The 16492-nt window shown below is 47.8% G+C and overlaps 1 protein-coding gene across 2 annotated transcripts in view; it reads right to left on the reverse strand.

Annotated features, from left to right (window-relative positions):
* Plxnc1 (plexin C1) overlaps positions 1–16223 on the reverse strand; it is a 157584-nt gene extending 141361 nt beyond the window's left edge. For both annotated transcript variants that reach the window (XM_021175323.1, XM_029482386.1), the window contains exon 1: positions 15144–16223. In XM_021175323.1, coding sequence (XP_021030982.1) covers positions 15144–16205 — 1062 coding nt within the window. In that variant the 5' untranslated portion in view covers positions 16206–16223. The remainder of the gene's footprint in view (positions 1–15143) is intronic.
* Between the last annotated feature and the right edge of the window lie 269 nt (positions 16224–16492).

Below are 16492 nucleotides of genomic sequence, written 5' to 3' on the forward strand. Positions count from 1 at the left end.
CTCCTTCGGGTTTTATGTTCCTGGTTCATACCATCCCTTTTCTTCCCTCTAGGTAATTTCAGCTAAATGTTTTTGAAAAGACAACTTAAATCATTCCCCCAAAGCTATGAATGGTAGGCAGCATGGAAACGGGATCCTCCAGCCTCTTAAACCGAAGGAGGTAGTCCACCAAAATCTGTCCACGAGAAAGCTAATGATGTTCTGAGTGGGGTCATTTCCATCTTGAGGTACGTCTCTCGGGCCATCTTGGTCTCCTCTCCACAAGATGCCAGAAGTGCCTACATGCTGCCGACGAGTGCCAAGTACCTTCCTCAATCTCTCCAAACACAATGATGTCATTGTGTCATGAGACCCACCCCGATCCGTGCATGGCTTCAGAGTTCCTGGAAGATGCTGTCTAGGCTTTCTCTCTTGGTACTCTGTTCCTCAACACGAACTCAACACCGTAAACAGGACCACCAGTCAATCCCAGAGATTCTGCACTCAACACCATCAACAGGACCACCAGTCAATCCCAGAGATTCTGCACTCAACACCATCAACAGGACCACCAGTCAATCCCAGAGATTCTGCACTCAACACCGTCAACAGGACCACCAGTCAATCCCAGAGATTCTGCACTCAACACCGTCAACAGGGCAACCAGTCAATCCCAGAGATTCTGCACTCAACACCGTCAACAGGACCACCAGTCAATCCCAGAGATTCTGCTCCCACGACTGGCTCTGTTATCCAAGCCAGATTTTCCAGCATTCTCCAGCCCATCCTCCTCTTCCTCTCCATGGCATCTACCCAGGCTGAGCTCCCAGCACCTCCCTCCTGATCAACTGTTCTCTCACTTAAAACCACAACGTGTCCTCCATCCCGCAGTCAAGGTGGTCTTTAAGACGAGTTAGAGCTTCCTCAACAGTCTTCAATGTTGCCCATTACACTCGGAATTACACCCAGAGACCCGAGACCCCACCTGTGCTGGTCCCCTGATGACTGCAGAGACATCCCTTAGCTCTCTCCCTTTACGCTGCTTTTGCTCCTACAGCAGCTTCCTTTCAGGGCTGCATCACCATCTTTCCACCTCAGGTCTCGCCACACGCTATTTCTTTGCTTCTTCTCCTCCGGTTCCCTGTGGACCGACTCTTTTGGATATTTCAGATTTCAAGTTAACTCTTCACCAACACAGGAACTCGTCTCTCCTCATTCCCGGTTCTTACTCTGAATCATAGCAGTCAGCTCATTTCCTTCAGAATACATATAATTGTCTTAAAAATTGTACTTATTGTCTATCTCCCAGAAGACTCTGAGCTCTACCACAGTTTGTCTTATTCTCCAGTTTGAGAGCAGCCTCCACCTCAGCATCCAGCTTGTAGTAAGATGTCGATAAGTGTTTATTGAATGAATAAATAAACACATAGATCAATGTTTGGATACTTTCAATCAATATCTCATCAGGCAAGTAAGGAACACTGCTAAGTAGGCTTAATCATTACAGAGTTCTTCAACCGAGGCAAGATTTGTCCCTTGTAAACAGTGGGGCTTGGTCCTGCATTGGGGAGCGATAGTAAGTTACTATTCCCCACGTTCTCATACCAGGTATCTAAACCTAATCTCATACCCACAGCTTATCAATAACTCATAAGAGACAGCTTCTGATCCATAGATAGCCTACTAACTGAGCGTACCACTATTTAAAATGTGTCTCTAAATCTGTCTGTGGTCATGCGCACCTTTATTTCCCAGTATCCAAGAGGCAAAGGCAGAAAGATCATGGATTTGAGGCAAGCCTGGGTTACATTTCAAGTCTTAAGCCTAGACTGGGCTGTATGGAGACACATGGCCTCATAACAGCAACATACAAGCCGCAACTGTAACAAAATAAAAATGTGACTCTAAGAACAGAACAAAGTATTTGACACATGCTCTGAACAAAATAAAGAAGCTGTCTCTTCTCATAATTAGAATAACTTAATTCAGGGCTAGGGAAATGGCTTAGTGGGTAAAAGCACTTGCTGATAGGCCTGAGGACCTGAGTTCAATCCCCAGGACCCACATGTGGAAGAAGAGAACTGATTTCTAAAGGTAATCCTCTGGCTCCCACACGTACACCATGCAATGCTCATGCATACACACACAACTTCTGGCTCCCACATGTGCACCATGCAATGCTTACAAATACACACAACAAAAAAAATAAAATACGATATAAAAATAAAAATTGGGAGGCAGAGGTAGGAGGATTTCTGAGTTTGAGGCCAACCTGGTCTACAAAGTGAGTGCCAGGACAGCCAGGGCTACACAGAAAAACCCTGTCTTTAAAAAAAAAAATTGAGTATTAGAGAGAATGCAAGGGGCAGTTTTTAAGTTTGTGAGTATAGATAACATTCTTTCAACTCTGAAAGTTACTGGTGAAGCTGGGAGGGATAGAAAGAATTAGAAATTTCAACTCTAAATTTTATAACAAGAGATTAAACTATCAGATTCACAGTCAAGCTCTATTTCTTAGGAGTTGAGAGAATTTAGATAGTCGTTTCTCTTCTCTGAATTTTCTTCATCCATCCTTCTACCCACCACCCATACACTCATTCACCTACCTGTCTATCTGCTCACCTATCTATCCATTCATCCAACCATCCACCTACCCACTCACCCAACCATCCTTTCACCCAATCATCCATCCACCCATCTACCCACTTATCCATCCATCCATCCATCCATCCATCCATCCATCCATCCACACATCTACCCACTTATCCATCCATCCATATTTCCATTCATCCACCCATCTACCCTCTTTTCCATCATCTACCTACTTATCTATCCATCCATCCATCCACCCATGCATCTACCCATCTACCCACTTATCCACCCACCCAATTATCCATCCATCCAACCATTCATCCATATTTCCATTCATCCATTCACTCATTGTTGGCTAAATGTCTGCTCTATAAATACATATAAGAGTAAGCTCACAAATATAGGCAAGTAAATCAAGTGGGCTTTAAAACAAAATGAGACACTTTCCATTTCACATTATGGTTTCTCAGACGTAAATGAATGGTTCAGAGTGGAAGTTCTACTCATATCCTTAATTCAGGCCCAAAATTCAAGGAATCCATGGCGCAGGCAAGGAGGCAGGCGCTCCTTTACTTTAGCAAGCTCTACCTGAAGCAGCGTCTCCCCTAATTTTGGATTCAGTCCACAGCAGTATTAAATGAAGCCATGCCTTTGTCACCAAAAGAAATCAGATACTTTCTTATCATTTCATAGTTACTGCAAATATCTCAAAGCATCATTTAAGCTCATCTCTACTTTGAGATTACGGTGGTTGCTGCTGCTAGACCTAGCTGTTGGATGTGTGAAGATATATTACTACACAGTAACATCTTTGTATAGCAATATAATTGGTTTACTTGGCAGCCCAAATTATTTGAGGCATTAAAAATAGGCTTAGGAGCTATGGGTTTCATCAGAGGCCCATGGCACAAGACTCCCATACGGTTAAGCAAAGAAATATTGCTGAGTATGGGAGCCTGACACAAGATGACACCCGTGGTTACCAGCTGCTTCAGGCTTTCCCCCATCCCGCTGCCTCAGAGAAACTCGGGTCAGTACTTGGAATCCAGTTCTTAAAAGGGGTCACAGTGGAAGAGAGGAGCCTTCAGGGGAGGCCACTGAGCAATGATGAAGAACAGCTGGCGTGTTAGATAACACACTTCTTCAGCCAGGCTGGGGGTAGGGAGGCCCTGACAAGAAATTCTGCCTTACTGAGCAGGAAGTCCCCAGAAACACCCTTCCTTTCAGACTGCCTGGCTTTTATTATTCCTATAAACACATCCCCATCTTGGAACCCTTTATCTCAGCCCCCTCCTATCACTGTCTTTTCCATTAGATGAGGAGAGCCTTCTTCGCAGTTTGTATAATCATTTACTAAGGGTTCAATCACTGTGCGTCCGATGGCATCATGGGAAAGAATGGGATGAACTAGCCAGGCCACTCCCCTTGCTATGGTTTGAATGTGTCCTCCAAGAGTCCATGTGTCAGTAGCAGAACCCCAATATCCACATGTCATTCGTGTTTGAAGGTGGGATCCTTTGGAGACTGTTAAGATTAGACGGCATTGGGGCTGGAGAGATGGCTCTTGCAGAAGTAGTAGTAGGTTCCTAGCACTCACATGGTGGCTCATGCCAATCTGTAACCCCAGTTCCAGGGATCTGATGCCCTATCCAGGGCCTCCACAGACGACACTGCACACACACAGTACACAGACATATATGCAGACAAAGGACCAATATGAATAAATGAAAATAAATCCTTTCTACAAAAGGATGGCATTAGTGGCTTTCTCCACGGAAGTGGGTATCTGAGCTGCACCCACTTTTCTTGCCCGTGTGAAGATATAGCAAGAAGGCCCTCGCTGAATGCCAGGACCATGGCAATAGACTTCCCAATCTCCAGTATCCTGAGCCAAATAAACTTCCATTCTTTATCGCTTGATCTAGGTCTTTCGTTATAGCAAAAGAGAGTAGATTAAAATACCACTCAGGGCACACACAGTCCAAATAGGGCTGTTTGAGCCTAAAAGAGCCTAACACATTCTAAGTTTGTGGGAACAAATTCCTAAAATTTGTCACAATGCCTCTTTTATCATTCTTTCTGGATGTCCCAATGGCAACCAAAACCCAACAGCAATTAAAGTCCTCTTCTAACGGGCTGCCAACACTTTTCAATACCATTCCTTAATGAGCTATCTCATTCCCTCCTTCCTTTCTGTGTTCATGGCCGGAATGCAGTTCAGGTCCTCATTATCCGTCGGCTTATGACAGTAAATAACAGTCCATTTGCATCATCTCTTCTCACTCTTGGCTAGAAGCAACATCATTTCTGTCCCGGCAATACTATAAGAGCCTCCTGCAGGCTCTCCTCCTTCCACAGGGCCAGCCATTCCCCACAGGCCAGCCATTACTTAGAAATTCAAATCCAATCATCCTGCTTCCCTTCAAAAAACTCTCCCAGGCTTTGAGACTAAAATCTAATCTCTTCCCACAGCCTAGGGGGTCCTGTTGGAAGGGCTGCGACTTCCTCCTACAGCCCACTGTCACTCTCCTCTTCACTTCCTCACACCCTCAACCACACTCAGGGTTCTCTTTACACTGACCAGGGTGTCCTCCCATGAGCACTTGCACTGGCCCTCAGGTTTCTTGGCAAAGTAGGCACCCAGCTATGGCGCACATGCGCAGCGGGAGTGGGGGTGGGGTTGCAGCTCTCAGGAAGTCTTGTTTGTCTTCGGGAGAACTTTCCCTACCCCCCCACCCCCCACCTCCCCCTAACAACGCATCACTGTTCTCTCATCTGCGAATTGGGGATGACAAAAACCGCCTCACTTCGTAAAAGTATGGTAGGGATTAGAGGGATACAGTGCTATATGGCATCTGCTAAAGTTTTAGCTATCGTTTTAATGTAAAAAAAAAATACCTATTTGCTACAAGTTTATTATCTTCCCTATTTAGTGCTGACAGCAGTACTTTCACACACGGCTGGCCCCTGAATATAAATAAATACAAGAAATAGCCAATGTGAACCAATGGCTGTCCTTGTAATCACTTGCTTTACCCACTTAATCGTGAGTGATCTTTCTAGAACACACTGGGTTGGGTGTGCTTCTAAACCTCTTGCTGCTCCCTAAATCCTCAGTCTTGGTCTTCCCCCCAAGCTCAGCAGAAATCCCGTAGATGACGCATGGATGCAGGTGGGGGGTGGGGCAAGCTGTGGGATCTGGGGACTTTGCAACCTGCTTCACCTAGCACCCCTGAACTTGGCAAGGCTCTTTCCCGGAACAGCAGGTCAAAGAGGACCCGCTGTTCTTTTGGAACACACGGAGCTTCTGGGCAAGTGTTTATTTTAAAAAGCAAGGTTTGGAAAGTCTGAAAGTGACCATCCGGGTAAACCTACCCACCTTTGCTTGTCTCATTATGCCCTTCGCCATCTGGTCCTGCACACTCAATTCTGGACACTCCCCAACCAGGGTAAGTGGCTTGTGGCTCAGAGACTCATTCAACATCCCACTTGCGAGCAAGCTGGATGCTCTCCAGCACTCCCTTGTCTGCCTTCTTCACTAAGCTTCAAGACACCACTCAAGCGTCACGCCCCTGCTCTGGAGCCTTCTGGGTCCCCCTGTGCGGATGATGACACCCTTGCTTAGGGCTTCCAAGCCCTTCTGTCATGGCCTCTTCTAGATGGAATAGCAGCCTTGGAGAAGGCTTGCTTTCCTCCCCAACTTTCCAGGAGAGCAGCCATTGGCAAGCCACTACCAGTGGGCCACATCTGGCCTGTATTCGAATAGCCCGTGAGCCAAGAGTAGTTCTTACGTTTTTAAATGATTTGAAAATTTGGGGGAGGGGTGAGAATAATTCATGACAAATAAAAATGAGAAGGAATTCAGGTTTCAGTGTCCATAATATTTCATAGGGCCCTAGCTCTGTGGGCTTATTTATGTACCAATCCCTGGCTTCATTCAGAGAACAACATGAGGTCAGTAGCTATGATTAAGAGATTAACCATAATTAAGAGATTAAGGGTAGTTTGCAAAGAGTAAAATATTAACAATCTGGCTCTTTACAGAAAAGTTTTGAAGTCTGTATAACAGCATGGTTGTTGGGCTAAAAATAGTGCCAAGTTCCCCAACCACTAACTTCTCTGAAGAAAGCACTCCAAGCAATAATGGAGCAGAGGAACTAAAACATTAAACCAGCTACTGTTGAAACTCTAAGCCTTTAACGGGAGTCTCCATTAACACCCCCCCCCACCCCAATCAGGGCTCAGACCCTGCAGAAGAGAAGGCAGAGAGAGTATAAGGACCAGAGGGGATGGAGGCTCTCCGGGGAACATCACCAGGATTGATGCACACACAGACTCACAGAGATGAAGGCAGCATGCACACACAGAGCCTGCACTGCTCTGTGCCACATGGGGTCCTACAGCAGAAAAGAGAAGTGTACCCAATGTTCCCATCTCTAGCCCAGAAGCCACCTTCAACTGATAACCGCTTGAAAATGAAAATTTAGCTTCCTCCAAGGCAGTCTTACTGGAGAAACAAACTACTCTTCACGGTAGGCCACATGCCCAGCACTAGATGGCCAACAGAAAATGGGCCCAATGGCATCTTTAGAAGTTCGTCTCACAATGTTGTGGCAGGGATACATATATATATATATATATATTAATATATATATTTTATATATAACATATATATATTACATATATACACATGTATATATTATATGTAATACAATATATATGTGTGTAAATGTTTACCTTGTAAGTCCTTTGCTTATTATGGCTTCCCTGTTGCTTGTTATGGCTTCCCAGTTAGTGTTTTTATGGGATTATAGCGAATGAGGGAGGGGTGCGTGTCTCTGCATCTATATCTGTTTCTTGTGCCTTTTTAGGAGGCTCGTTTTTCTTCTGTTTGTTTAGTCCTATTCCGATGCATTAGCTCTTGTTTTATCTTATTATACTTTATTTTATCATTATCTCTTAGAAGTCTGTTTGTTTTCGAGTGAGAGACAGAAAGATGGTGGACCTGGGTGGCTGGGGAGGTGGGGAGGAACTGGGAGGAATAGAGGGACAGAGACAACTGTAATCCTGATATATTATGGAAGGAGCAGGGGAAAGCTATTTTCAAGTAATGGGGGTCGTGGAGGGGGGAATCAGCTATGGTAACATGAATATTGGCTGTGATGGTTCATATATACTTGGCCCGGGGAGTGGCACTATTAGGAAGTGTGGCCTTGGAGTGTGTCAGTGTGGGTATGGGCTTTAAGACCCTCATCCTAGCTGCCTGAAAGTCAATATTTGGCTAGCAGCCTTCAGATGAAGATGTAAAACTCTCAGCCTGCATCATGTCTGCCTTGATGATACGGGACTGAACCTCTGAACCTGTAAGCCAGCTCTAATTAAATGCCGTCTTTTAGAAGAGTTGCCTTGGTCCTGGTGTCTATTCATAGCATTAAAACCCTAAGACATCGGCAAATTAGTATTTCATGAAGGTAATATTATAAAAAAATTTGTGAGTATATCAGATCAAACAACCTATTCCCCCATGTTTGTTGTTCCCCTGGCTCTGGTAAATAAACTAGACCCATGATTCCAAACAATTGTCCCCATGGTGGCTTTGAGGCTTTCCAGTTTTCATGTGCCTACACATATTTAAGGAAGTCATAAGGAAACCTTGAGGGAAGTGAGATGGTGTCATGCTATTATAGATGACATCACGCTATTATAGATGATGTCACACTGTTACAGATGAAATCATGCTATTATATGATTTGGTTGGTCAGTTTGGCTCCTCCATCATTCTCCTCTGAGGGAATCTAGCCTCAGGGCCTGCTGGGGGCAATCACATGTTTGGAGAGAATAGGAGTAACAGGATTGGGTGAGCACTTAGTAGTCACTTTATGATAAAATACAAGGGAGAAAAATGAGACAATGCCCCCTTCCCAGGCACCACAGTTGGAGCACAACGGAATTCACTTTCTTTTCCTGAAGCATGAATTCAAATCACTTTGAGGCCTGTTTAAAAATACAGGCTGAAGGCTGGAGAGATGGCTTAGTAGTTAAGATCCCTGTCTGTCCTTCTAAAGGGCCCAGGTAAGATTCCAGCACACACATGGCAGCTCACAACCACCTGTTAACTCTAGTCCCAAAGGCCCTAACACTGTCTTTTAGTCCACAAGGCCACTGCATGGCATATGGTACGCAGATACACATCCAGACAAAATACCCATATATAGGAAATAAATACAATAAAATAAGGAAACCCAAAAATTGCCTGATGTTTTGTGTGACAAGACTTTTCCTGGAGAAATGTTACACACCTGTCTACTCACCCCAGGGAGACAGCCCATGACAGACCAAAGTACCGATAGCACCAAACTCCAACTTGCTGAACCGTGAGCTTTATTGGGGTCACTTACAGGAGCAGAAATGACTCAAAGACAGCTGCATCACCAAAGTCCACTCCAGCATGAGTGACAGCTCACAAAGCTTGGACCCTACAGCGGCACTGCATAGCCTGCAGGCAGCTCAACAGGTTGAAGAATTCCTTTTCTAGGTCCCTCAGGTAATCTAAACCCCTTCTAGACAGCTTAGTTGGTCTCTGCCTCTTTCAGGCAGCTGGTCGGGTTCGGAGTCTTCTTTGTAGCTTGCTTTGTCTGAAAGTCTTGTAGCTCAGCTTCCAGTCTGGTAGGGAGGGACCTCATGAATCTAGTCAGCTTCAGGGACTTCCTAAAGCTATTTTGAGTTGTTTGCCTTCCTGATTCAGGAGCTTCCCAGCAGTATGGAACGTTTATTTCAATCTTGTAGGAACCTTATACGAATCCAGCCTTACTCCACTTCCAGAGTCTCTGATTTAGTAATTCTATGTTAGGTCCAAGAATTTACATTTCTAGCCAATCTCTGGGTGATGTTGGCACTGGTGGTCCATATACCACTCGTTAAGAAACACTGACCTACAACAAAAAGCTCTTCCCTCTAGAATTGGAATGTTGTTAGATCAACCACAGAAATACCAATCACAGAGGTTTCTATGGCCAAAGATGCCTCCCACACTGGTAACACAAGCAGTCTGGCTATTGCTATGAAGAGCCGGGAGAGTAGATAGCATAGCATCTAACCCTGAAGCTGAAGAGAAGGAGTCCTAAACACATCAGCTATTAAGAAAAGGAAGACGAGTAAGGGAATATATGGTGACCAGAACCAGGACAATATTGCCGCTAAGTATAGAGTGCATTTATTTCCAATGAGATCCTCCAAGAGCCGTTACTTGTTCATTCAATAGACACTTCTTAGTGTCTGGCTGCACAACAGATACTGCACTAGGTACTGGGGCTTGAAGAGAGAACACTCAGGAAGGTTATTTACAGGCCCAAATGCCAAAAACAATATTAGCAAAAAATGAATGGCTGAGAAACCACATGGGGTACCAGACAGTAATTCAGACGGTGACAGATGCAAACTCAAAAACTCTGTTCCCAAACAAGGATTCTCTGCTCCATCACCTACAAACAGCTGGTCTTGTCTTATCAACTGGAGCCTCGCCTGCCCCACACAGGATAGGATGAACACTAAAATTCATCGTCTGTGGGGACTGACTGTCCACAGCAGTGGTTAAAAACCCAGGTCCTAGAGCCCGATCACATAAGCTCTAAATCCTTCGCTATTTGCAAACTAGGAACCTAACCGAAGCTCTCAGTGCTTCAATTTTCTCATCTATAATCATCATAATAACTAAAGTCCTTGCCTCATATGGTGACTGAGAATCAACAGAAAATAAGGCATGTCAATTGCTCTGCACAAACGCAGCCATGATAACTGCTCAGAAGATAGCAGCTATGATTGCTTTCCCCACTTTCTAAGTGGGCTCCGTCATTACACTTGTCCTGTGTTAATCCACCTCTTGCATGTCAGATGTGTGTAAAGGTAAAATTGCCCATCTAGTCTGCAGATGAAAAAAAAAAAGGCTATACAGAATCATAACAAAAACTGAAAGGGTAATAAACACAGGAAGACTGTATTTTGAGGTCAGCGGGTCACACTGCCAAGTAGAACTGGGCTATCACCTCACAGTAGTGACATGCGTCTTGGCTGTGGTTGGTGGGGACTATGCAATCATCTTGTGGTTGTATATCTGCATGACAACTGAATTACATCAGAGTTGTGTGAGTGTGAAGAAAGGGGGGGGGTGTACATATCTACCTACAACAGATAGAAAGAACTAAAGAATCAATGCTATGAGCCAAACTATGAGAAAAGACAATAGCCTCTACAGAGGGCTAACAGTTGCATTTAATCCATAGGCAACCCTAGGACCCAACTGTGGCAGCCAAACAAATCTAGAATACTCTTATCTTCACAGACCCAAACACAAACACCTTTCGAGAATTCCTGTGCCAGAAGTAGTGGGGTTTCAGCTCGGGGGGGAGGGGCGGGTAGTTAAATTAACTTCATAAACTAATGCACGTAATTAAAAACATTCACTGCTATATTAATCTAAACACAGGTACATTGTAGAACATAATGAAGAAAATAAGCCATGTAATGTTTTAAAGCTCAACATAAAATTGGTGGCAAATGCTGTCTTCAGAAGGTACCCTCTACTCTCAAAGTCACGTTGTAGACCAGTGCTACTCAACCCTCCTAACGCTGTGACCTTTAATAGTTTCTCATATTGTGACACGCCCCCTCCCATAAAATTATTTTCATTGCTAAGTTCATCACTGTAATTTTGCTGCTGTTATGAATTGCACTATAAATACAGGCTCTCTGACGTGGTGACCCCCCGCAAAAGGGTCATTCAACCCTCTCTCCCAGAGGGTCGCGACCCACAGGTTGAGAACCACTGTCCTAAGGGCAATCATTTCCTGCCTTTTTAAATTAGGGAACTTTCAGGGGCACATTCCCAGAAGAACCAGGATGGCCAAAAGAAGACAGAGCTAGATACTGGGAGGACTAGGTTTCAGCTTCAAGACTTTGGCATTCGTATTGTTATTGCTCATAGCTTCTTCAATCTGGAAAATGGGATGCTTTTCACAGAACCAGCCTGCCGGGCTTGCTGAAGGACTCACGGGAGCATCATTTGGGGAGGGATATCAGTTAGGGTTTCTATTTGCTGGGGTCAAACAGTATGATCAAAAGCAAGCTAGTGAGGAAAGGGTTTGCAGAAAGTACACTTTTACCTCATTGTTCACCACTGAAGAAAGTCAGGGCAGGAACCTGGATGCAGTAGCTGATGCAGAGGCCATAGCACCACAGCCAAGTAAGTGTTGCTTAACTGGATTGCTCAGCCTGCTTTCTTATAGAACGAAGGAGTAGCAGCCAGGGGTAACCCTGCCCACAATAGGCTGGGTCCTTCCCCATCAAGCCTTTACTGAGAAAATGCCCTACAGGCTTGCAGGCCCACAGTCCAATCACATGGAGGTTCCCTCCTCTCAGGTGACTTTAACTTGTGTCAAGTTGTCACAAAACAGGGCCTGTTACCCTGATGCCCATCAGGGGCCTCAGAGAGTGGGCCTGCAGAGATTGGCCATTATGGTGGGCTTGGGGTCTGCAGCTAACAGATGATCTCTGTGAAAGCACACACTGAATTTTGGTGGCAAGGTAAGAAATAGGAGGAGAAGAAGGAAGAGGAGGAGGGGGAGGGGTAGAGTGCCTTGTGTGTGAAACATTGAGTACACACTCGTTGCATCTCAGAAATTAATCCTCAGCAGGGACATGAACGAGCAGTTGGGAGATAAGAGACCAAACACTGCCTGGCCAGTGCCATCATTACCATAGGTTGGTGGAAGATGGGCCATACAGGTACCAGCTGGCAAGAGAGGGGATGGAAGAAGGCAAGCAAATCTAGACACTTGAGCCTTGGCAGCCTGTGAATTGCTGATGAAAAGAAGGAAAGAAAGAAAATCGGGGTGGGAGAGCCTGTGTTTGCTAGGAAGGGATAGCTGTTGCAGTCTGCTGGGGCTCCCTCTATGGAGTGCTTCAGGTCCAACTCCTGTTTCAGGCACCTATAATTCAGCATGCCTCTCAAAAACAGATTCAAGACCCAAAAAAATAAAAGCAATCTCCGTGACAACATTCTCCGTGAGTGACAACCGAGGCCACACTGATCCCATGACCCCATTAAACGGGGTTGCAACCTGCTATTGTCTCTTTGCTGGCACAGTCTGTGGCATCCAGCATAGCTCACAGGCTCACACAAGCAGGCCATCAAACAAGTATTTGTTGAGTTAAGTATCTTATCTGCCTATTTAATTGGTTAGCAAATTGTGGCTTTTTTTCATCAAAACTACCACCTATTTTTTTTTTCATTCAAATGTTCTTAAAATGCAATCCCATTAAAGCTTTTTAATGCATTCCAGGAGCAGAGACTTTACTTAAATGAAAAAAGAGAGAGAGAGAAGAAAGGAAAAGAAAAGAAAAGAAAAAGCAAACTCCCAGCTCCCACCTGTGCAGCCAAGGCAAGCTATTGTTTGAACCTGAGTATATCATTTAACTTGATGACAAGCTCAGAAGGTAGAGACCCCATCTTTCAGAACACACAGCTCTGAGCGCCCTGGGAGTTCTCAATAAATAACAGCAGCAAGAAGCACTGCACAGGGACCTGTTTTAATTAATTATTTATCCCCCCCCCCATTTCAGATTTTTGGCAGCCTGTGTTTATCCCTTGCTTGATTTCCAAGGGGCAGCTCTCTCTCTCTCTCTCTCTCTCTCTCTCTCTCTCTCTCTCTCTCTCTCTCTCAGGAAGAAGGATAAACAGCTCTAGACTAATCCTGCCCCTCCCCATCCCGGTGCAAGTAGGAACACCTGATTGAGCCAAAAACTGGCTTTTGAGTGTATTCAGGATGCATGCTGGGTTTGGAAGGAAACCGAGTCCTCCAGTACCCACTAGGTAGATGCAGTCAAGAGAAATGTTTTGGCTCTGCACATCGACACAGCTGTCAGATGGCAAAGCTTGGACTTCCGTGGTAGTTACCTGCTGTGGGCCTCTGAGCTGTTGCTGTTAACCCCACAGACAAACTGCCTAACATTTAAAGTAAAATGGGGGTGCGTGGGTGGCAGGGGAGGTTTCAAGTCTTTCAACAGAGAAGTAAAAAAAAAAGGCAGTGATTTACCAAACTTTAGCGATTAGATTATGAAGATATATAAAGGAAGATATTAAATATTAAGTTGAATGCTTACAGCAAGGCTAAACCATTGGGGGGTGGTACAACCTGTGCTCTTTGTGTATTTGTTAATGTATACTAGTAGTGAAATTAAATGGCTATGTGCTTGCCCTAGCAGAGAAGGAGCGAGTGACCGGAAGCCTTTTTTTTTTTCTCCATGAATAATAAGACTAATATTTGGTAAGGTGTGCTTTGCAGGGCGGGAGGGGAGTGCCTTTCTACCCGCATATCAATATACCTTAGGGGAAATGTTTCAAGGCACCCTGGTACACAATAAATGTACATGCAACAGTTCTCCACTCCAAGACTGCCCCCCCCCGCGCCTTCCTCCTCAGATTCATTTTACAGCAAAACAATAGCAACTCCTGTAGCCCTCCGTTTCTGCTCTTTGAATCCTGTCCAGTGATTAAGGAGGCTCTCAGCAGGCTTCCCTCTCAGGAGCCATATGCAGAGTTACTTGCCAGAAGCCTTGGGAGGGCAAAGGCCTCTGCAGAAGTACACAAAGCCTCCGTAATCCCCATCAGCGAGACCCTCTTGAACTGTCGCTTCATTTTCCGGTCAAAGAACTGTCAATCTCGAGATTTCAAGCTGTGGCTGCCCTGTGAGCCCTGAGGGGAAGACCTGTGTCTTTTGCCTGGTTTAGGCAGAGCTCAAGGGTGGTGCCAGAGAGCCCCGCAATCTAGTCTGGAAATCTGCAGCCCAGAAACTGCCTGGAGCACCCCAGCACTTTCCAACCCCCCCCCCAAACACACACACACACCCGGCTCTCCTTTTCAGGGCGAGGCTTTGTACACCATAAGCTGCCTCCCGCCTCCTCGGGTTCTCTCCACCAGGTTGAGACCACAGCCACCTTTGGCTAGCCACAGCCCCGCCCCCTCGCGCTGGTTCAGGCTGGGCGGTCTGCGAGCGGCTTTTGCACCGTAGCATTTATTTACCAGTGCGGAGCAGGCCACAACTCTACAGACCACATCACATAGGTTGCAGCCAGAGATTGGAAGGTGGGGTGGGGTGGAGAGTGGGGGCACAAAGGCCGGGGTGTGGCGGCGAGTCCTTTAGGTTCGTTAGCTTTTTCTGTAAGGGCATTAGTAACTGTTAGCCCAAAGGGTCAAGCCCACATGCCCACTGAGACTCTGGTCTGGAGAAGCGGTTAGGAACAGAGGATGGCCGGGGTGGGGGTAGGGGGGTTGGGGGGGAGCTCAGTCCTAAACAAGCGCCCGCATTTGTACTAAAAAGATGAGAGGCAGCCACTAGAGTTTTGAACCTCCCTCCAATCCTCCCCGCTACCCCGTCACCCTTTCTACACGCTCCCTTTGGGGACCCCAGACAGTGCTTTAGAGTAGCCTGCAATCTCGGCCAGTCGGTGGAGTAGTGAACCTGAGACTTGGTAAATGTCACCCAAGTCTCCATCTGAGCCCCGGGGACTGGACTTACGCAGTTGTGCTCAGTCGCTTGAAAGTCCCAGCTGCAGCTCCTGGCGCGCGCCTGGATCTCACTCATCCTGAAGAGGCAGAGAGCCGTGGTGGCGGGGGAGCGCCTCTCCTGGCCCTCTCCAGTGGCCGCACTGAACACGCCGGCCCAGATGTCCACAGCCTCCACCAGGCTGGAGGAAAGCAGTAGGCGGCGGCCCTCAGGGTGGCCGTGGTCGCAGTCGAGGGCAGCCTGGCCCTGGAACAGCACCTCTGTGCTCTGCGCGATGCGCGCCATGCTGGGCCAGCCGGTGGCAGCGCCACTCGTATAGTTGTAGGGATAGTAGGGGAAGTAGACACTGCCGTTCCAGAGAAAGGCGTCCACGAAGTGCAGGCTGCCCGCACTGCCGCGCAGTTTCAGGCGGCCCAGCTCCTGCGTGGCCAGACTGCGCCCCTCCGTGTTCTTGAGAGCGATGGCCGTGTCGCGATCGGATGCTGCGGGGTTGCAGCGGTTCGCGGTCTCCGGCTCCGGCAGCACATAGGTGGCGGCTACCGCCAGGTACCAGAGGTCGGTGCCACTCGCGCGGTACACCACACCAGCCGTCGAACCCTGCGGGTGACACGACACCACCTCGGTGCCGTTGCGCAGGGAGCTGCGGTTCAGGTTGCCCAGGGGCCGCACCTCGCAGGCGCCCCGGTCGAAGGTCCAGCCGGTGAGCAGCAGCCCCTCGAGGCCGGTCGCCCCCTCGCGGTAGGGCAGCAGCAGCTTGCTGAAGCTGCTCCCGGGCCGGGGCCGCGCGGGGGGCGCCAACGAGACGGGCTCCGTGCAGTTGCCCGCTTGGTCCCGGTATAGGCGCGAGAGCCTGTTCTTCAGGCTGTAGTCCAGCTGGTCCAGGCAGCTGCCGCTCGCCACGAACACGCCGTCCGCCCGGCTCGCCGCGATGGCTCCGATGGCTTGCTCAGATCGCCACACCGGCTCGTCCGCGCCCCGGGCGGGCGCTGCCAGCGCCAGCAGATAGGCGATCAGGGGCAACGGTGCGGCAGGGTACGGGGGGCGCGGCGGCGTCTTCCTCCGGGAGACCTCCATGGGGCTAGGGGGGCCGCCCCCGGGCAGGGCGCGCGGCAGCTCGGGCAGCTCAGGCGCGCGGCGACGGAGACGCGGGCGGCGGTGGCGGCGGCGGCGGCTCCTGCGCGCGCTCGGGCTCCCGCGGCCGCCCCATCCCCGCGGCTCGGCCGGGAAGGAGTACAGGGAGGACGGCGCGCGGCGGGCTCGCTCCGGCAGCCTGTGCCGCGGCGGCAAGCCCTGCGCGCTCCGGAGACGCTTCCTCCTCGTCCGCCTTCGCCGGAGAGTTCCTCTGTGCGGCGCGGGCGCTC

Source organism: Mus caroli, chromosome 10, assembly GCF_900094665.2.
Source record: "Mus caroli chromosome 10, CAROLI_EIJ_v1.1, whole genome shotgun sequence".
Classification (NCBI taxonomy): Eukaryota; Metazoa; Chordata; class Mammalia; order Rodentia; family Muridae; genus Mus; species Mus caroli.